A 21,289-nucleotide genomic window follows, 5' to 3' on the forward strand; every position below is an offset into this window, starting at 1 on the left:
ATTTCTTACTCTAAAACCATTTAGCATAGTACTTAGTCTGCATTAATTTTATGCATATGAAATAGAATGTAAGGAAGCATGTTGGTATCAAAAGAATTTCTAATCTTTGTATGTGCCAACAAACCAGTCGTAGTGAATGTAAATACATGATGGTAAAAATAACATCTTTTTTTGCTCATAACATTCAATAATAGTGTTTTGACAGTCAATAAAACATGGGTCACTCAATATTTGTAACTTTTATTTTATTTTTTTCTGGCATGTAAAGTACAAATAATTAAACAATTCCATGAAAAAGTCTTCAAGCGTCTTCAGCTGAAATCCCAGTAATAAATATCCTAGACTAAACTGAAAGGTTTATTTTTTTTTCCTTTAAATTTTGACATTGTTCATTTGGTCATGTTTGGAAGTATGAGATTTTGTATTTCTCCCACTGACATTGGTGTCAGCAGAACTGTTTTGATCATTTTCACCTTTGATTTGTTCTACCATTCCAGGAAAATGTAAGAAAAACATCACTAAGTCACTGCGTCCCCTCTTCTAAATAAATAGACACAAAATACAGTTGGTTGAGAAACAGAAGGACCACTCACCCCTTTACTACCCTAGAGACTCCCAAGAAAACCTTCCTGCAGCTTTTCAGAGCTCTGCCATATTTCACCAGAGCTCTTGGCTGGGTTTCAAAATGCATATTGGTGCTAAAAAAACATCTTTGCTTAAATAGCACAAATTGAATATTGAAATTGATACAGATGATCTCAGTATTACAATGCTTTTACAGAACCTGTTAATATCTTTTTTTTTTAAATCAACCCATCAGCATAAACAGGAAAGCATCTTGAGAGCGTATCAAACCTAGGACATCCCCTCTGTTCCTGGCTAATTGCTGGACCCTCAAATGGCCGAAGCCTCGCTACAGGGGCTTTGCCATGTCTCAGGGGTTCACAGAGTGGTTGAAAAAACAAGACTGTGATTAGATTAAATAATTAAAAGATTTTCATTTAACAAGACAAACAGAACACAGGCAGTAAAGGCATAACATCTAGCACACAGCATGTATGTTTATACACTTCAATTAGTTAAATATAGCAGTGCATTCTTTGACTATGGAGAACGTTTCCAAATCGTACTTCTAAAGCTGTTTTCTATTTGTCCCCCTTTTAAGAAACGAAATGGTGTAACCACAATTTTGGCAAACTTAAAATCTTTTAAACTTGCAAATATAATGAAATAAACCATAAATATACACAAAACATACTTTATACGAGGCAATAATAATAATCATAATAAATAGTTTTTAAGTTAACAATAAGTTAAAACTACAAGCTTAAAGTCGCCCAAATAATACAAGTTTGTTGGCGCTATTTTGAATTTTTTCTGTTTAAATTATTTTATGTTGCAACAAAAGCTACCACAGACTTTTACAAACACAATTGAACACAGTTTGATTGAAATAAAAAAATCTAACTAAGTCTAAAATCTGCATACACTGTAAAAACTGCAACTAATTAAATAATGGAAGAAAAATAAACTTTACCCAATCAATGCAACCAAACATAATCTTTGACCCATGTGTGTTCTCTATGGCAACATCAACAACACAAATACGCTCATTTAACAAGTGAGTCTTGATATGTAAATGAAATCAATAAATTACAGGAAAAAAAATGATATTTGAAATTGACATGGGCTAAAACTGATGATATATTAGACAGTATTCCTTTCAAGGTCATTGAAAATTGCTCTATTAAGTCAGCCAGATATGCAGTTTGTTTGAGCTTGCATGGTCAGAGCACAAATTAGGGACTGAGGAGGTGATTATGGAAATTTATAGATCAGAGCTCTCATTACTTGTTTGATTTTCTTATGATAATGAGTCTGTTCATTTTAATGTTTTTGTCTGAACTTTTGCTCCTTTCACTATTCTGCAAACCTTTTCAGTGTGACGTTTAATTTCTTTTTTAAAAAATATATATCATTTGTTCTCAGTCAATATAAAAACAAAGCACATTGCACTTACTGTTCCATAGGAAAGTTTTTTTGTCTTTTTAAACGATTATTGTTGTTGCTCAAGCAGTGTAGTACTGTTTCCTGCCATGGTCCTTGGCTCTCCACTGTAGGTGTTGGTCTTTGTATAGACTGTGTATGAAAGGTCATTTTGGGCTGTGGGTTTGGTTTGTGGGTTGACTGTACTACATCGGACATGGCTGGGTAAACAACTCCAGTTGCAGTTCAATGTGGCCTGTTATCTCAGTTGCTCGTAACGTCTATCACTGGTCTCACCAAGTGCTCAGTCCTACGGTGCTCTCTCTTGGAAATTGCTCGACCCAAAATAGCTAGATTAGTCCTCTTTGTGGTCGGCTTGGGACACAAAAGCAATAATCATTCAGAGTATTTTGGGGGATGAAACAGTATGAGTCAGATCAAAAGATGCCAGAGTAAGTGGTGCAATGTTAACTGTTTTAAAGGATTAAATTGGTCACAAGACAAAGCAGATGATATAAATATTGGGGTAAATACATTATATGGATGCATACAATTTTTCCTTTGTCAAGAGGTGAACTGATTCATCATAATTTATTTTTGATATGCCTTTTTTATCATCCGGTGTCTGCATGAAATGTGTGCAAATGGGATTGCGTGACACTGTTTCATTGTAGCATTTGGTTTAGTGGTTTTAGGATTTACAAATGCAAACTGATATGCGCAACTTAGATATTTAAAAGTAATGATAACTGAAATTGTAGAGGGTCCTTATTCAATAAATAACATAGATTTGTACAGCAATTACTCAGGGAATAATATAGTTAGTCTTAATTTATCCTTCTTGGTACTGACTTGCAAAGCAATTCTTTGGCAAAAATCAAATCTATCTAATCATAAAGAATCATGCTCAGTGTTCATTATGAATCTGCATCACGGTTTGAATCTGCGGTTTACCTTTTTATTTGCAAGCAGCTATTCAGTTTTTCAGCTGGGCAATGAGCCGGTCTCACTGCAGCTTTGTCTGGGATTCTCAAGTCAAAGAACTTCATTTCACTGCACCATCATTGAAGCAACACTGTACACAACTTTAGGACAAGAGATGGGAGTGTGTCTAAGCACTCAAAATTATAGATGTGTCGGTGAGGTTATACCCCTAACTGTTTAATTTGACTCAAATTTGTTTTTGTTAAGTTTGTTTCAATTGTCTTGATATGGTCGAACGGTTAAGTTTGTACGAGATACAATGTTCCTTCGCCCCCTCCCTAAATCCCCACCCATACACCGCATGCTTACTCCCCCTTGCTCTACAAAGATCAGAGGGTTTAAAATAAAGCCATGCGATGTCCCAATTTTTCCAAGCTTAAGAATCTGTAAAAATTCAGCACAAGGTCTTGTTCCTTTGTATGTATAAAAATAGATTTATCTCTAATGTAATCCTTTCAAAGAGATCGTCCTCTTTGGCTAACACAGCGTCATTTAGAAAAGCAAAAGCAAAAATGTCTTGAATATACTTGACCTTATTTCATCTATTATCATGTGCAAATGTCTTGATATTTCTAAGACATTAGCTCTCCCCACGGTAAATCTTAAGTCTGGTTTGTAACAGACATTTCGACTAGACAGGTTGGCCTTTTCATCAAGTGTGCCATAAATAATTTCCATGCAATTGGGTTGGGGATATTTTGAGAAATGCTATTTTTGTGGTAGTGCCAAACAGATCTGAAGCAAATAAATAAATACCTTTCTGTTGTAAACTTAGGTATAATTATGACACTTATTTGCAGGCTTGATGTTGTACAGTCATCTTTTGAGAGGGCAGGAGTTCTAAGTTTCTGGGAAGCTTTTAAGAGAATAGAGGGGTTTTTAAATAAAACTGAGGAGCATTTGGCAAAGCTGGAGGAACTGGTAATCTTTTCTCCTCAAAGGATCAATGATAATTTTAACATTGCCAGATATCATCGCTCACATACGTGACTCTAAGACAATTTTAAATGTTCAGTCATTTGGGACTGTAGTCCTCTTATCTGCTCTATGCATGTTGTTGCTGTAGAGCTCATGTGTTCTACTGAATGGTAACTCAGACCTCATTTATTCTGGGAGCTTCTATGTGTTCACTAGACTGAAGAATAATACCGGTGCTCTTGAGTTTTTGCTCATCTGTGTTACTTCTCTACAGACCTGCCTAGACCATTTTTCAGTCCATGGGGTGTGTTGTTTAACAATGTATTCAGAGTTGCTTTTTGCAGCTACTTGGATTGTAATTATATTCAAGATATCCAATTCCCCAGTTCCATTTATCTAAATTAATCTGTAGACATAGCCTGTCCTGAGCACAGTAACATTAATGATCAAAGGATGTCAGCAAGAACGATATAATTCGGTTGTCTTTCACATCTTGTTTGCCTATTTCTCTTGACCTTTTCACACTAAATGGCCTTTCAGTTAAAGGGATATCACACCAAATCATGGCTGACAAAGCCATACAAAGTAAAATGGCCTTAGTGTGTGTGTGTGTGTGTGTGTGTGTGTGTGTGTGTGTGTGTGTGTGTGTGTGTGTGTGTATGTGTGTGTGTGTGGAATAAAATAAATGATGCAAAAAGTGAAAAAACACCGGTATTTTCCTTTGATGTGGCTGTGTTATGGTGAAACGGTTTTCAACTTGCACTTGTCACGCTCTCGCCCACCAGAGAATTATTAATGAACACTGTCACCATGGGAGCACTGCCACTCTGCTTTAAGTTCACAGATAGTCTGCTTGTGAGAAATTAGAAGACATACAGGAACTTTCTTTGTTTTTGTGGACTAAATATGTATATATCTTCTAGTTATTGAACAGTTTTTCTGTGATATATAAGTGTACTATTGTGTTGTTCGGTGTGAGACTGGGAAAGAGTGATTCTGATGGCCTTCGGACTACTCTTTTCTGTGACCAGTATTCATTGGTTAACCTAAATCTTATTGGGTCTGAGCTGACAAGCTCATATAGGGTAGAGAATCTGCCTTTACGCTAGGCACCACCTAATGCAGGTCAGGAAACAGTAGTCAAAGTTTCTAGAAAATGCTTACATACTCGGCTATTATAACCACCTTAAATATTGAATATATAGTTATATTTTAATAGACGTATATAAGAGAACACTGTTTTTTAATTTCATTTTCTTTGATCTAAAAAAATCGCTGATTCAAAATGCCCAAGTGTAAAAAAGTGACTACATCCTCTCCAGCAAGATAATGGGAGAGATGGTGGGATAAGAGTTTGGGTAAATTGCACATATTCATTCATTTAAATTTTTGATCGTTTTGTTCATCAGTTGTCATTATTTGCCTGAATTCAATCAAAGCACTCAGTACACATTCTCTGTCACATTCGTTAGACTGTCTCCTAAATAGATAGCTCTTGCCCCTACCCAACAAACCACTACGTACCCCTTCTAATTCAATCCAGGCAAATATAGGGAAGGACTAGCATGTTGTGTAAAGAGAAAAGAAAAACTCCACTAGTGTGTTTGTTTGAAACTCTGACTTGTGTATGCTTGCGTATGGATATGTTTGGTTATGTGTGTGCGTGTTTGTGTGTATCTGCATGTCTGTGTTTGCAATAATATATTATGAATTTGTGTGAGAATGTGTCAGAGAGAGAGACTCAGTCCAGGCCCATGTAGAGTGATGGCACAGGGAGCACAGGTTGCTCTCCCTGCAGGCTGAAGGAGCTGGTGCCAGCAGCCTCTCTTTCAGGCCTTGTGCTGCTTGCTGGTCTTGAAGGAAACCTGCAGCACGCGGTCACCCAGGCGGTAGCCATTAAGGCTAGCGATAGCCATGGCGGCTTCGTCGTAGTTGGTCATGGTGACAAAGCCAAAGCCCTTACATTTGTTGGTGGTGAAGTCACGGATGACCTTGACGTTGGTGACAGCACCGAAGGGCCCGAAGAGCTGCCACAGGACGCTCTCGTCCGCCTCGGGGGACAGGTTGTATACAAAGATGCACCATCCGGCTCCAGTTGGACCAGTAAGGTTGACCCCGGCCAGGCTGGTCATGCTGTCAATGGTGATGGGGGAGAATCTGGGGAAGAGAGTAGGAGAACTACCATGGGTGTCATTCTGAAGTTCAACACAGCATTCAGTGCTCTATACTGTCTCTTATGGGTATTTTTCTCTCTGAGAAATGATAATGATTGTAGTCGGGTATAGAGTCGGGGGACCCCATCTCCATCCCCTCTGCTGTACAGTAAGTAGATAAATATGTGTGGGCACCACAGTGGCTCCAAACTACCTGCTTTCATACAAAATGACACTGTGTGCCCTGAGACACAGACACCCACACAATGTGCATAATTCTCATTTTCTCTGCTGACCAAAGCCTCTGTAAGAATTAAACACATGAATCACAATGTTCAACAAAAATCACAGTATTGAACAAAACACAGAAACCTAGAGAGGGATGAAAAGCAAATTGGAATCAAATCATACACAAACTGGAGCAAACAGAGGAGACGCAAACGGAATCTGGTATGTCCATGCTGGTGAAAAAAAGGGGACATTAAAGCAACTGAAACTGACAATGTTAGTTCATAAATTAATACATATAAATTATTTCTATTAATTAAAACAAAAGAACGAAAAGGTTAAACAAAGCCATGCCAGAATACCCTGCTGTTAAAAGGCTGCATCATTGCTTATTGCAATTACAGATAGTATTTTGTTGTCGGGGCTGCTTCTGTAACATGGTTAAATGGGCAGTGGGTTGTAAGAATTATGGCCATTATATCTGATTTCGAGATGAAGTCAGCAGGTGGTATTCCAGGCACTTTGTTTGAGGTTTTATTTTGGCATGGATGCTTTTGAAAGTACACCATTTACCTCTTGACTCCGTAGCTGGCGTTTAGTAAATTGTCGAGTCTGCAACGCAAGAGGGAGAATGAAGGGGATGCAGAAGTTAGTTATGAGATCTACAAGGAAGGGGGGCTTTCAGTTAACAAGTTGCTCCTTCACCAGCTGGCCTCCAGAGGGCATCCTTCACTGCAACGCAGTCCCAAACCATCCAACCTCAAACTGATGGCTTGTAAAATGTGAATATGTGTCTCAGCTGGTATTTATTGTTAAATGTTGTTGTTTAAGCTCTAAAATAGACTCCCCTTTAATATTTTAAATAGTAAACAAATCCTGTATCCTAGGTCATTTCACATCTACTGATTAAAAAAATTAACCATAAGTGAGCATTCCAACCTGAGAGGGTATCTACAATTGTTTGTGAGGTTTCATGAAAATATTTAATACTGGAAGCCTTTGACTTTAAAACATTTTGAACCTTCAAAATTACCCATGTAGATGTGGCCAACATCTATCAATTTCAATCTTTATGGTGCCTCCAATGACTATATAGTATAGGCAAAAAGGTTCAGTATTATTATTCTTAACCCAAGATTTATTTAGCTTTAGTTTTTTATTATATTTGGAAAAATCTGGTCTCTTACATTGGTTTTGAGCTGTTATTTGGATCTGGTCCCTTTCCAAGTGAAGGGATCATGCTGCAGTTTAAAAGAAAGTCAGAGAAAAAGAGTGAGAAGGAGGGACAATCCAGTATTGCCTATTCCTTCTGTACTATAAAGCAAATAATGTTGCTTAAAGGAACAGTTCACAGAAACGTTGTGTTAATATTGACAGAAAAGGTTTTTTTTTGTTAATGAATGTTTTCTATTACACAATTTACCTTATTATAAAACCAGACCACATTTGCTGTATTTAGGGTGTGCCACTTCATCTGATTTTTCTTGCATATTTACTCTTAGCTATGGGTGGTATATAATGGTGTAGTTGAAGCTTGATAATTGTCAAAGAAAATCTTTTATAGACTTGACTTTGACTGTCCTCAGTAATGACTAGTAAAGTCTATATCATACTAAAACAATGAAATGTTACACTTAACACTTATCATTGTAAAATTGTGGGATATTGAGTTCGCTTAAGCAAGGCAACACAGCAGGATGACCTGTGATTTGGTCTTGAAACAGTAGCTTTTTACAGACTATCTTGTGATTAACTCACAGGTGGTGTGAGGTTGGGAAAGGTTCAGTACCTGAAACGCTGAGTCTGGTGGTGCAGGGGCCCTGTGTAGCGGCGGGCAGCAGTCTGGTACAGCTGAGTCAGTAAGGCCTGGCCTGTCTTCTGGCTGGGGTTGTTGGCGAACTTGACAGTGATGGGCTCGGCGGCACCCAAAGGCTTTTGTCCGTTCAGACCTTTGATGGCCTCCTCTGCTTCGTTTCGCTTGTCAAACCGGATGAAACCCACTCCTCGTGATATGCCTGCTCCGATTAAGAAAACAGACCAATGTTACTACCTTGGCATCAAGGACTGTTGCTGCCTACCAGTCTTTCATGAAAAAAAAGGTACTTAAGTGACAGCATGAGAAGTGAAATAAGGCTATACCTGTAACTTGGTCCACTAGGATGCGGGATGTGATGATGCGACCATATTGGGAGAACAGCTGTTCCATGTCCTTCTGGCTCATGGTTTTAGGGAGTCCACTTACGTAAAGGTTGGCATCACGAATAGAAGCCGAGCTTGGCCGGGCATATGATACCTATAGTCCAAATGAAATAAAAAGTGCATTATTTTTATATACCCCAAAATCACAAGGTGTCTCAGAAAAACAACCCGTCAATTTAAGGAGCATGCTAGAAAGATCTAAAGTAACTGGACTGAGTTCCCAACAAGTTCCCAACACAAAGTCTTCATTTTTACTCCTGCTCAAGGCACAATGAGACTGTCACAGACACACTATGATGACTGTAACCATTACCCAAACTGATACCGATCATCAGTTAACAAGCCCAAGTGTCAGCTTTGTTTTTCATTGCAAAACACTGGCCTTAGTTAATGCATTTTCCTGAATTCACTGATGACTTAATTAGTGCACAGCCATTTTTGGTGCATCTGTGTTTATATCCCTTATGGTTTTCTGTTGGTCTACTTTTCAGAACATTTTACATCTTATACTGCTGAGGAATATCTGATTGATTGTAAAAAAAAAAAAAAAAAGTCCTCAACATATTCTTGTTTTTGTGTTTATGGGAGCACGTGAACACATGTGTGATAGATAATCCAGTTCAGTGCATTGTTGGCAGTGCTGTGTTTGTGTGTGATGGAGAGACAGAGTGAGTGTTGTCTGAGATAGGCTGAGCTGCCCTCCCTGTCCTGCCTCCTTCCATTGTTTCTATCCTCTAAGGGAGAACAGCTCCACTGGCAAACAGCAAACAATGTAAGTGCATCACAAGACTTGCAGGACTTAACTTAAAAACACACTGTTCGAACATGCACATTGTTTGTTTGCATTTGTGTGATAAATATAAATGTTCACAAAATGTAGAAATATTTGTTGAATTAACTTTGATTTCACTTACTGCACAGACGCAAAGAAAGCTGTGATGAAAATTAGAAGGACTTATCCTTATCGTATATTATCTGTCAAATGAATACAGGTGTTCTGATTTCATCCATCAGTACTAAGCACCAGTGTCTATTGTGTACACAGACAGACTATATGAGCAGGAGGGTTGTGTGGTGCAGTGATTAGGGTGTTCTGGACGAGTCAGGGGGGAGTTGCTGTGTTCGGGGAGCAGAGGCTGCCCTATAATTAACCCTCTCCCTGTCGCTCCCACAGTACAGATGGTGCCTGAAGCCCATATGGCCTCTAATCCTGTCATTGGCATTCTGCTCTCTGAGCTACCCCCTATCCTTCTACTGCTGCCCCCTCCCTCCCTCACCACCTCACCCCTCTCTATTGAAGCCTCCTTCAAAACCAGAAAGATAAAACTATGGTATTGACCAGAGGAGTTATTTCTTAAATTTGAGATTTAATTCTTAAAAAGTGAATTATAGACAGAGCGATGAGATGTCCACTACATCAAATAATGAATGAATGTCATAACATAAGATCAAAAATATAACATGATGCGCTTGTAACAAGTAATTTCTCTTGTTCAATCTCATGCCGACTGTTGTATGATGCTATACAAATCTACATGCACCAAAAAAGAACCAAATCCAATACTCAACTTTTCTTGCTTGTAGTTTATTTAATCATTCATTAGTCAGAATTAACGTCCCTATTCATGGACAGCTGTTGGAAGATCACCTGCTCTGCTCTCTCACAGATTTGATTTCTCAATCCTGCAGTTTGTCTCAATCTTTGATCTACTTTGAGCAGGTTGGGGGGATGGAAGGAAGTAGTGTTTAATAATATGCCCCCTCTTTCCCTCATCTGATTTTGGGACAAAGAAGCCCCCTAATTAGCCTAGATTGGAGGCAGATGGGGTAACCTGGACTGACCCTTGTGCGCCACAGTCAGGCTTCCTAATTACATTTCCATCACAATAACCTCTGCATGCTGTCCGCCCCTTGCTTTCTGACCTCCACTCGCCTTCTCTTTTCACCCTTTCTCTCACTCTCTTTGTTCTAGCCACCGCTCCCTTCTGCCTCCTCCTCCCCATTTTCCTCCCCTCCCTCTGTCACGTCTGCCGCTACCTCTCTCAGCAAACCCCCCCTTGACAAAATCTCCACTTCCTTTCTTTTTGTCTAGCAAGTCGTCAAGAATGAAAAAATGAAGAGTGACTATTGTAGAGAGTAGTGGTCTGCTCACCTTGATTGTTTTAGTCTGCAGTTTGAGACCATTGAGTGTGTTGATGGCCTTATCTGCATCATTTGGATCCACATAGTTTACAAAGCCATATCCCAAACTCTGACCTGGAGACAAAGAAAGACCCATAGTGGTGTCAGTGATTCTCAAACACAGTTGTAGTGATGATGTTTTTTTAAACATGGACATAGTGTTGTACCTGTTATTTTGTCTCTGACTAGCTTGCAGGACTCGATCTCTCCAATGCTACCAAACAAACTTTTGAACTCTTCCTGGGTCATGTTCTGAGGCAGATAGTTGACGATCAGATTGGTTTTGCTGTCGTCTGTGGAGCCGTTGGTACTAATGACTGGACCGTTAGGCAGACTGGTTCCGCTTGGACCGTTGGACACCTGGGTTTCCATGGTGCTGATTATCTGCTGAGGAAGAGGGTGGAGTTAGATTCATAATTCACAAAGAGACACAATAGGACACAGTGGTGATATGGCTGTATAAATGTGCATGTGATACTATTTAAGATATGAACAAATATACTATACACACAACCACACACGCACAGACTGTCCACTTTGTTACTGTCAGAGGGAAAGATTGGGGATCAGCATAGCTAAAATGGAGATGGATACAAGGTCTGATTTATCATCTACCCTCCCCCTCTTTCACCCCATCTTTCCTCCTCTCTCGCTCCCTGCCTCTGGTCCTGCAGATGTCACAGTCCTTTTTCCTTACTCCTCCCCTCCCCCCACTCTCTTCCAGGGTCAAACACCATTACATCATTACACAGGGATGGATAATAGTGATGGTCGTGTGTGAGGCTGGGGGAGTTAAGAGTGGCAGGGGTTGAGATGACGGACAAAAGGGAGAGCGACAATGTTAAATGGATTGTGTGCTACAATAAATGAGGAATATCACGGTTTGGTAGAAAAATAAGTCAGGATTACACTGACTTTGTTAAGGTTTCTTTGTGGTAAACTGACATTTATTTTGGTAAGTGGAGTAAGGGTGTAGGTTAGTGCACAGTATAGTGTTTGTGTCTCCTGTGTTGCTCTGGAGTACACCGTGTTGCTTAATTTAATCCACAGGAGATTCTCAAGGAACATCTGTGTGGTCAGAGAAACAAAACTTCCTGCTCTACTTTCCCTTTCCCTTTCCTCACACTAGCTCTCTGTCTCTGGATCATTATTTCCAATGTAAACCTACATGGAAAACTACCGCAAACTCTAAACTTTAGTTACATTTGTTGTTGTGTGTGATAGTGATATTATGTGTATGTATGCACTGATTTGTTCAGCTTTCCAAATTAGAAAAAAATATCAAATATACTAGGGGTATACTGCAAATGTTCAACAGTTTCAGGCTTACTATTAACTGTTTTAGATTAACATCCTATTTTATGATGCACATATTTAATATGGCATGTATTTTGTTTTATTTACATCTGTGATATTTGTATGTTCAAGCATCATTAGATTAAATATTAGATTTTATGCACTTTTCAACGTGAATAAGTAACAGATGTTTAGGTTTAGGTTCTCCTTGTTGACTCTACTCTGCTACTAAAATTAGCCTCTATAAGATAACCATGCATCTGCAGTGCTGTTAGCAGTAGACAATTTTAAGTCTCTTCATTTGTACAAACAAGAGTCTAAAATTGTTTGGATAAACAGTTTGAATGCATATACAGTGTGTTAGTAGGGCCAAAATATAAATTGTTATGTCCGATTGCAGCTTCAAGCTGCTCCAGCTCTCTAACTCATGGATGTAATGTCAGTAAGGCTAAATGAGTCTCCTCTAAAGCTCTTGGGGTCTTACAATGTGGTCCAAAGCAACAAAAGGACTTAATTAATGAACCTTCAGAATTATTTCAAAAATGTCTTAATGGAATTTCCTGACTTGGTGGAGAAGTAGTAAAGGCGTCACTGAAGCAAATATATATATAACAGAAATATTTACCTGGCAATTAATCCTATAGCTTTTTGGTGAATGTGCACTAATAAATCATGACCAGCTTAATTTTAATTCTGAAAAAGGGATATTTAAAGGAGTATTTTATATAGTATTGCATTATATATATATAGGATTTTCCTTTATTTGTAACATAGGAATGATAACAGAAAGGATGAAGGTTATTGACTAAGATGAGCTGCTTCTGTCAGGTTGTTAATTATATAGATTTCATTCACTGCTCATTCTATCTTGTAAATCCACCAACTTTTTGTATTTGTTCATGCTGTCTTTCTGTGTTATCATCACGTTCTCTCTCCTTTAGCATCTGCGAATGGGTCTGTCTAACCTGCCTTTCTCCCTCGTCTCTGTAACCTGCTCTCTTGCTTTGAGCCTCACCTCCACTCAGGTTGCCCAGGTAACAGCCCCTCAAAGACTGCATTGTTTCTAATGGCTGAATGGCTTTCTTACTTTAAGCTCAGTGTGTGTTTGTGTCTGTGCTTATTAGGAGCACATACACAGGTCAGACATTTTTCCTCCATGTTAGCAGAAGCAGGGAATATCAGTAAATGAAATTGGTAATGACAACAGGAAAAAAGAGCACAGTGACAGAGTTAAGACAGCCTAAAAATAAAATACTTCAGACGCACAAAGGCAGTGCAACATAGATAGCAATCACATCAAGATTTTGATGCACAGCTAAAATGCCTGCTAAGCTATCTTTTTCATGTCGTTATGAATTATGATACAATTAACACACATGTTGACAAACAAGGTTTGAATCAAGATGTTACGTTGTATTTGTTGTAATATTAACCTAGTACATTGTTGTGTAATGTGATGCATCTGAGTAATGGAAATATAAGCCACTGAACGTGTCCCAAATATGACAAAAGCATTTTGAAAGAAAAACATATTAGGGCAAATTTGACTCGCCAACTGAAATAACCCTCAGCATGGCAGAACACACATCCCCAGTGAACAGTGTGAAGTTATATAATTCACAGATCCACTGAGTATGGGCTGGGCACTGAGATTGGCTGACACAAGCAGCAACTAAGATTAAGATTTTCACACAGAAAGAGAGGGGAACGGCATGCTTTGAAGTTGTTTGAAACCAATAGAAAAGATGAACACCACAGAGGACTGTTTTATCTTTAGGCTGTCATATATCATATTGTATATCAACAACAAAATCAAATAGTCTTGAGTTTGGTTTGCAGTAACCCAATTACTATGACACGAAGAGACAATAAATCATTGTGATGTTGCAGGAAGGCCTACAGTAGCATTAATAATTGCAATACGCCGAGTATAGAACTACTCCAGCTATGCTATCCAGACATTTTCGATTGCTGGAGACAATAAAAACGCTCACTCAAGGGGTACCTTGTAACCATGACATCCTAGGTGTAAATATGGCCTAGCTCCTTTGTTGTGTATCGTAATTCCTCTCATATGTCTGGTAAACTATCTAATAAGGACGGAAACATGCCATAAAAACAATCTTTTAAAAATGAAAAAATTTCTCAAAGATTCCAGTTGTTAGAGTAGCACTATGTGCTTATTTCTATTTGGGGGTTCTGTGAGATCTCCCTTAATATTTAATGTACTGCATCAGCATCGCCCACACATGGTCCCAGACTTGCACGCAAACAAGAGCCCTGCCTCCTCTGCCAAACACATGAACCCAGACTTGCACGCAAACAAGAGCCCTGCCTCCACTGCCAAGCACACGTACCACCTACACTGTACACAATTAAATTACAAAACACAGAAGCATTACATGACTAAATGTAAATGTAGTCTTAGTTCTCTGTCTTCTGATGCCTATAAACAGCTTTCCCCAATTCATTTCTGCTCCAAATGCAGCACAGCACCGGAGGCTATAATATACAGAAGAATAATTGTTTCTCATTTCGAGTCATAACATGGGATTTTCCACATTATATGTTACATTGCATTAAAAATCACCAGAGAGATATAACAAGAGAGAAAATAACATTGTCACTATTAGCATTTTGTCTTGGCATGCAGTCCAGCAAAGTGTTTGTGAATTTTAGGCTTACTATAGATTTAAATTCACCTTCTGTATGCCTGTAACATATGTATTTTAATTGTCTTTGTGCAGTCAAAATGTAAGAAATCCATCAGGATATTAACAATTATAACAATCTTGATAACAGTGATTGCTCCTTTTAATATAAATAACCTTGTCTCTTCGTCTACATTATATTACCTTATATAAAGATTGTTTTTTCTGGAAGGCATGAATCAAAAGTGAATGCTAGGCTGAAGTGTAAATGAGCCTTCTAAATAACACAGATTACAGGATTATCCCAGACAAAGGGCATTAGCCACACTCTCTGCAGCTTAAGGGATCATGGTGGCAGCTGTAAAACAACAGGACGACAGGAGTCACAGCTCATGTCAGCCATGCACTAAGGCTCAATACTGTTCTCTGCTCCGCAGACTAAGAATAAAAGATTTCTAAAAGATTTCAGCTCTCTGAGTATGTGCTGCTTTGATAAGATGGGAGCAGACAACGTCAAAGGCTCGGGGAGACAAATCTGTCCTGCAAGTCCTTGTAGCATGCGGGGCGCTATCCAGCGTGCTGAAAAAGGGAGTGGCTTTCGAACTGTCTCATTTGAGGCCACAGAGGCCCGTTAATACACCAAAGACCACCGAGTCGTTTTATTTTATATTTTGTTGACTTTGAAAACGTTTTCCTTCGAGTAATTAAGAAAGAAATAACGTAAACGGCTTTTTAAATATGGTAGATGCATAACATAATCACTCGATTTCTACGTTTCCCTTATTTAGCCTCCCTTTTTTCTTTTTAAAGGCAACACTTGTGAGCTCTGCAGGCATTCATGAACCGGAGCGCCTTTTTGCTGAATAAACGTATTGAAACGACCAAACAAAAGAGCCACCCGTTCCTCCTCTTCTCCCTCGCAGAGGCTATGGCAGCACTATGAATATTAATGTAAACAGTGGCGCTTTGTGTCGTGGCCAGGGGCTGCAGGACTCTCCGGGAACAATGACTGTTACAGTTGCCAGCTACAAGTCAAAAATGCCACGATAGGTCAAATAAAAAATCACCAATCTGAGATATTTATTTGCTCATTTTGAATCGTTTCCCCTAACAGAATTTATAGGCTTGTATGTAGTTATAGTAAATACAAAGCTTGGTAAACTGGCTTTAGCTAAGCGAGCACTGGCGTATGGGAGGAAGAATGGCCACTATTATAAATAAAAATAAATACTGCTAAAGGAAATAATGTTTTATGATCTTCATAAAAATCAGCAATCCATATTAAAGCTAGTTTAATTTATCGTGTGCAGTAAAATTATATTATGAATATCTGTTGCTTAAAAACATGATTGTAAAAGTCTCAGAGATGTAAACGAACGTCTCTCTACTTCTTTCTTCCCAACAGGCTTTATATTTGTTGCTGATAATTACATGAAGTCATTGGCAACAGGGGGCAAATCACTGCTTACATAACATAATTGCATTTAACGTCTCATACAAGTTAGACGTGTCATAAGTTAGAACTGTAAAAAATATAACACAACGTGAAGCCTTATAAACGTTGTATTTCGGACTGAGACTAAACATGGCCTCTAACCTTTTAAATCATCACCCAAAAAGATTTATATTTAATTCTGTATTGACTGTAATGGCATTTTTAACTTACCAATAAGAAAGCGTTTAGACTGGTTTACAGTGAGGGCCTGGGTTGCCCTTGTCCTTGAATTGTGTAAGTGCCTTGGATAGGTTATCTGACTCAACGCTTTTATTTGCTTGGCACTGCGGTACGGGCATAGAGGACTGCGGACCATGTGGAGGGGAACTACAGCCTCTGTGTGATTCTGTCTAGGCCTGTCAGGGACAATAGGTAATATACAACAAAGAGAAACTAAAATTAGGATTGGAAATGTGTCGAGTGGACAGTTCGAGTCTCATAGATGATGAAACAACGTGCTGCCCACCTCCATTTTGCATAATTTTCCGAAGCAATATTCTGACCATTTCAAATTCAGTGACTTGAGATCCTAAAGTTGTCGAGGACCAATTCCCACTCCCACATCCTGTTCCATTTCTTAAATAATTTCTACTATTATAGTCATAGGCTGAGCAGCCTGATGTTTTATCAAGTGTAGATATAATTAGAATTTTAATGAATTATTAAAAAATATATTATATATAAATATATATAACTATATATAGCTATCAGTTTAATAATCAGGGTTTTTAACACCTGCATGTGTTTTAAGGTTGGACCGAGCAGCATCCTTCTGCTGCTGATGGTTGGTTTCTTATTTATTTCATGGCTTCTATAATTTCATGTAAATGTGTCTGGTCTTAATTGGTCTGCTTAGATAAACTGCCTGTTGTCAACCGTAGGGCACGTCAAGAGGTAAGGCGGAGTAGGCCTTTTTGAGGCTTTAAGGCCCTCTTTGGTGCTTCAGTCCAAAAGAGACACGCCCAATCCGGCCGTCGGCTGAGAGCAAAGCTAATTTATCACCGCTTACATCTCCTTTTATTCGACAAGCGCAATGCAAGCATGGCCATCTTGTACGTATGTGATGTGATGCCTGGAGAAAATGCGCTTAAAATGGAGATGTCCGTGCGTGTCCTTACTGTCGCGGCCTCTGAGATTTCCAGCCCATTTACTCGGTTGCATCGCAACGAGAACCCTGAGGAATTTGGACTTTGTCTGATTCAATGCAAACCGATGGATGCGTAATTTCCCTCCTCCCCCTCCCCCTCCCGTAGTGACTCGACCCTTTTTTCCTTTGCTTTGCTGGATGGGCCCTCAGCCTCCGAGGCATCATGTTTTGTCTCGGAAACCCGTCTCCAGCATCCTTGTGCTGCACCAGGCAAAGAAAGCAAGTACTCCCCCCACTCAACCGAGCGCCTCATCGCCTTTCTTCCTCTCCATCACTGTAATCCTGCGGAATTCCTAAATCTTGACTCCTGCATCATTTCGGAAATATAATCAAAGCTGCGGCATTCAGACAGCCGGAGTTGCTGTCATACATAAACGTAAAGGCTGTGCTATCTAAAATGGCAGGATAAAGACTTTATCCATCGCCGATGATGACTGCAGGAAGGAGCGCAGCCGGCATGGCGCATCACTCAGTATGAGATTGCTAATTGCCACTATCGATCGTTAATCTTATTATAATAATATGGCATTGCACATTGAACAAAAACATAGGACACTAATCCCAAAGCTTCCCTGTGTTTTGGCATGTGGGCAAAGCCATAGAGCATTGTTTAAATTATATTACTCTCCACAAAAGATATATCTTAAGATGTGAAAATAAATCTGTGTGTGGCTTCAACACATGTGTACATGTAGTGCATAACAAATCAAACAAATCATAAAGGGACTGAGATACAATGCTGCTACAACATCCTCTTCACAAATATAAGAGAAATAGAGTCATACGTACAGTAACCATTCTTGACGTACAATGAAAGAAATCTAGGTCCTTCTTTGCACTGGTCTTGAAGCTGAAGCTGAGTCTCTGTATGCTCTTCGGCCTTTATATTATATGGCCCTTATGTTCTGTCAGGAGTCCAAATTAAAAGAAAAAAAAAGAAAAAAAGGAAAAAAAATACAATCTTCGCCAGGGAATCTCAGCCCTCTGAGATTGTAGGTGTCCTCTATAGGATGAAAATGAGGAGAAAGGGGTTTTCTACTGGATGATGATGAGGGAGAGCGTTCTCTCCGAGTGGCGTGGGCGATGGTTCAGAAAAAAAGAGAAGCAGTGATCCTCAGCAGGGTGTGTCCAGGGGAGGGTGTTCTGGTTCTGCTGTTTTTATGTGTAATTCCCTGCTCCTCTCGCAGTCTCCTTCTGTGCCTCTGCTGCAATGTTCTTCTTTTATGCGTCCTCCTGGCTGGCAGAGCGCGCTGCTGATTGGCTAATTGTGCAGGGAGGGTACTACATGGCAGCCATTGCAATGCGCTCCTCTCCCATTATCCCCTTCAGGAGAGATCACCAAGAGTCCCCCCCCCCCCCCCCCACACACACACACACACCCTCCCTCCCTCTTCCATCCCTGCCCTTCCATCTCTCCACTCCCTTTTTCTAGCTGCCCTTCCTTTCTTCCTGCCCCCCTCTTCACACACACACACGCAGAGCGGAGTGAATAGGGCTCCACCTGCACTTTCAGAACAGATGGGTGCAGCAGAAGACAGCAGACTTGTCTCTCTCATTCCCTACACTTTGCACTCACTTCTCCCTCAGCACAGCCCCTTCCTTTCTCTCTTATTCTCCATTTAGGCCTGTTTGAAACCATAGCAAACAACTTCACTCCTTAGGCCTTTGTCTTTGCAAATAAAAGCGATTTTGAGTGTAAATCGGCAGACTTTTGTGAGTCCACATTCTCAGCTGATAATCACAGAATTATAGCAGTGGGGGAAAAGACACAAATATGCCATAATTGGGTGTGAATTGTGGATAGAAACAAAGCATTAAATCCATAATACGACTAATGATTGAATGATTTCAGGACCTCTCATATGCAAGGCAGATGGCTAGCTATAGGGTCAGGTGCAGACATGAGAATAACAAATTAGATGGCCTCTGAATAAATTCATGTCTTTTTAGTGAAAAGTTGAGAAAGGTGCGGTTGTAGCTCAGATCTGTCTGTGCTGAATGATCTCTTTTCTTTGCTTTATGAACAGAAATGTGGCCAGAAGTGATTTTTGTCTTAATTTACAACATCCCAATATCCCCTTCCTGAGGAGTTCTCATCCCTTTCTGCCCACCTCCTGCTGCTCCCTCCTGTGTCTAGCTGTGTGGTGAGTGCTCACTGAGACATGCTGTTTGGGCTCATCTATAATGCATCCCCTGCCCCGGGACATCATGTGTGACAAATGACCTATTTCTGTGCAGACCCCCATAGGGCCTTGACCTGGGGGTGGGGGGGTGGGGGGCTAAATCAGTGTATGTTTGTTTATTTGTGTATGAGTCTGGGGTTGCTGTACATGTAAGGAAGTGAGATGGTTAAGGGAGGTTGTGCTTTGTATAGAATGAATGTCTCGTGTGTGCTTTTTATCTCTCGATGAGTGGAGTGGTGTGAGCCTTTACTGCAACAACAATCAGTTTCTCTGCTCTGCTCTCCCTAACTGACCTTGAGGAGTCCTCAGATGTCTCTGGCTGTAAGGAGTGGTGGTGTGAGGGAGGTGATTGTTTGCATTATTGACACTGACACTTGCCTTTGATGGATCTGTGGATGGATGCCAGCCTATAGTCAGATGAAGATATAGCACAGAAGTAACTTATTTACTCTCACTGTATGTTTCTTGTGGTTTCTCCCACCTTCCAGTCTCTCCTTCCCGGTCACTCTTGTATACCCCCTCTTTCTTTCTGTCATTGTCCTGCAGCTCCCTTCCAGTCAGATTTTGAACATGGGCCCTGTCTGATATTTTACATAATTGCCTTACATAAGTAGCAAGCTCGGCTCAGAGCTTGGATGATATTAGTGGAGATGAATATTGCATGAGGAAAGCACTCGTTAAGCGTTAATAAGAGGATAGAGATGGAGCCCCACTGTCAGTCTGTCTTAACCCCGCCCCCACCGTTCTGTCAAGCAGTGACTCAACTCAGGCTGGATGCGTTGGAGCCTTTGAGTCAGTTTGTTAGAGAGGGAGGAAAAGTGTGTGTCTATGTGTGCTTGCACACACGTTTGTGTGTGTTTCTGCCGGTGTGTATGAACGTCTGAGAAGAGACAGCGAGATTCGGTCATTAGGTGCTTGTGTTTTTTCCATCTTTGTTTGCTGAATAAAAGCAGCTCTTGTAACACAAAGGCACCCAGGTCCGTCAACTGACTGCAGCCCCACTTACAGTTCACACTTAATGTGAATAAATAGGCTTAATTGTGGCCCCTCATTAGAGCCCTGGTTAGTAGCACAGCAGCTGAATCCTCCATGTGGGTAAGAGGGCATTTGAAGCGCCTATTGTACATTACTGAATCAAAGGATCAAGCATTGGTTTTACTTAAAAGGCTTTTTGTTATTCTACTGATTATTTTCTTATTGTTTAGGGTTCCTCCACTAGTGGTGATTAGGAGTCTTGTTGCAGTGGTCCTTTTTCTCTGGCATATCATGGAATGCTCTTTGGTGCCAGAGGGATAAACTCAAAGCATTTACAAAATTAGTTCACTGATTTTGAAGTTCATAAGCTCACCGAGGAAGCATACTAAGCACTGCTAACTATGCAATTAGCATAGAAAATACAATAGAAGGGGCAGAATAATGCATACATTTTACATAGCATCTTTACTTTTATTTTACAATTTTGTCTATACAGCACTACCAGAACAGCAAGAATATGCCAGTAGGATATCATTTACAAATGTATTATGTATTTGAACTTTGAATAGTAAATATATGATGATACTTAACTTTGTAAATCGTGAAAAACCCTGTTGTTTTGAATTCCTTAGCCTAGCCTTTTCTGTTTTTCATCTCTATTATTCTCGTAGTATTACGTCAAAATGAATGCCTGTTGCCATTGCCCTGCGGTAATGTAGTGGCCTTGTGTGTGTGTGCGTGTGTGCGTGTGTGTGTGTGTGTGTGTGTGTGTGTGTGTGTGTGTGTGTGTGTGTGTGTGTGTGTGTGTGTGTGTAAGAAGGAGAGAGGGGGAGAGAGGGAGAGCGAGAGAGTGACACTATGACAGTGTATCTGGGGGGATGGGTAGGATGATT

At 39.9% G+C, this 21,289-nt stretch overlaps 1 protein-coding gene across 16 annotated transcripts; it reads right to left on the reverse strand.

The window, feature by feature from the left end:
• Nucleotides 1–224: 224 nt before the first annotated feature.
• Nucleotides 225–18,465, reverse strand: elavl3 (ELAV like neuron-specific RNA binding protein 3). 16 transcript variants are annotated; one of them, XM_051386770.1, is made up of 8 exons: nt 18,028–18,460; nt 10,817–11,036; nt 10,621–10,724; nt 8,409–8,562; nt 8,059–8,284; nt 7,457–7,510; nt 6,843–6,881; nt 225–6,066 (listed from the first exon to the last, which is right to left on the reverse strand). In XM_051386770.1, the coding sequence occupies exons 1-8, from the start codon at nt 18,034–18,036 to the stop codon at nt 5,718–5,720; spliced, it is 1,155 nt and encodes a 384-aa protein (XP_051242730.1). In that variant the 5' UTR covers nt 18,037–18,460; the 3' UTR covers nt 225–5,717. The 16 variants fall into 16 exon arrangements, with proteins under 16 accessions (XP_051242730.1, XP_051242731.1, XP_051242729.1 ...); XM_051386771.1 differs by having other exon boundaries at nt 225–6,045; nt 8,059–8,287; nt 18,028–18,458; XM_051386769.1 differs by having other exon boundaries at nt 8,059–8,287; nt 10,817–11,033; nt 18,028–18,456.
• Nucleotides 18,466–21,289: the final 2,824 nt, after the last annotated feature.

Source organism: Dicentrarchus labrax, unplaced genomic scaffold (genome assembly GCF_905237075.1).
Source record: "Dicentrarchus labrax unplaced genomic scaffold, dlabrax2021, whole genome shotgun sequence".
Classification (NCBI taxonomy): domain Eukaryota; kingdom Metazoa; phylum Chordata; class Actinopteri; family Moronidae; genus Dicentrarchus; species Dicentrarchus labrax.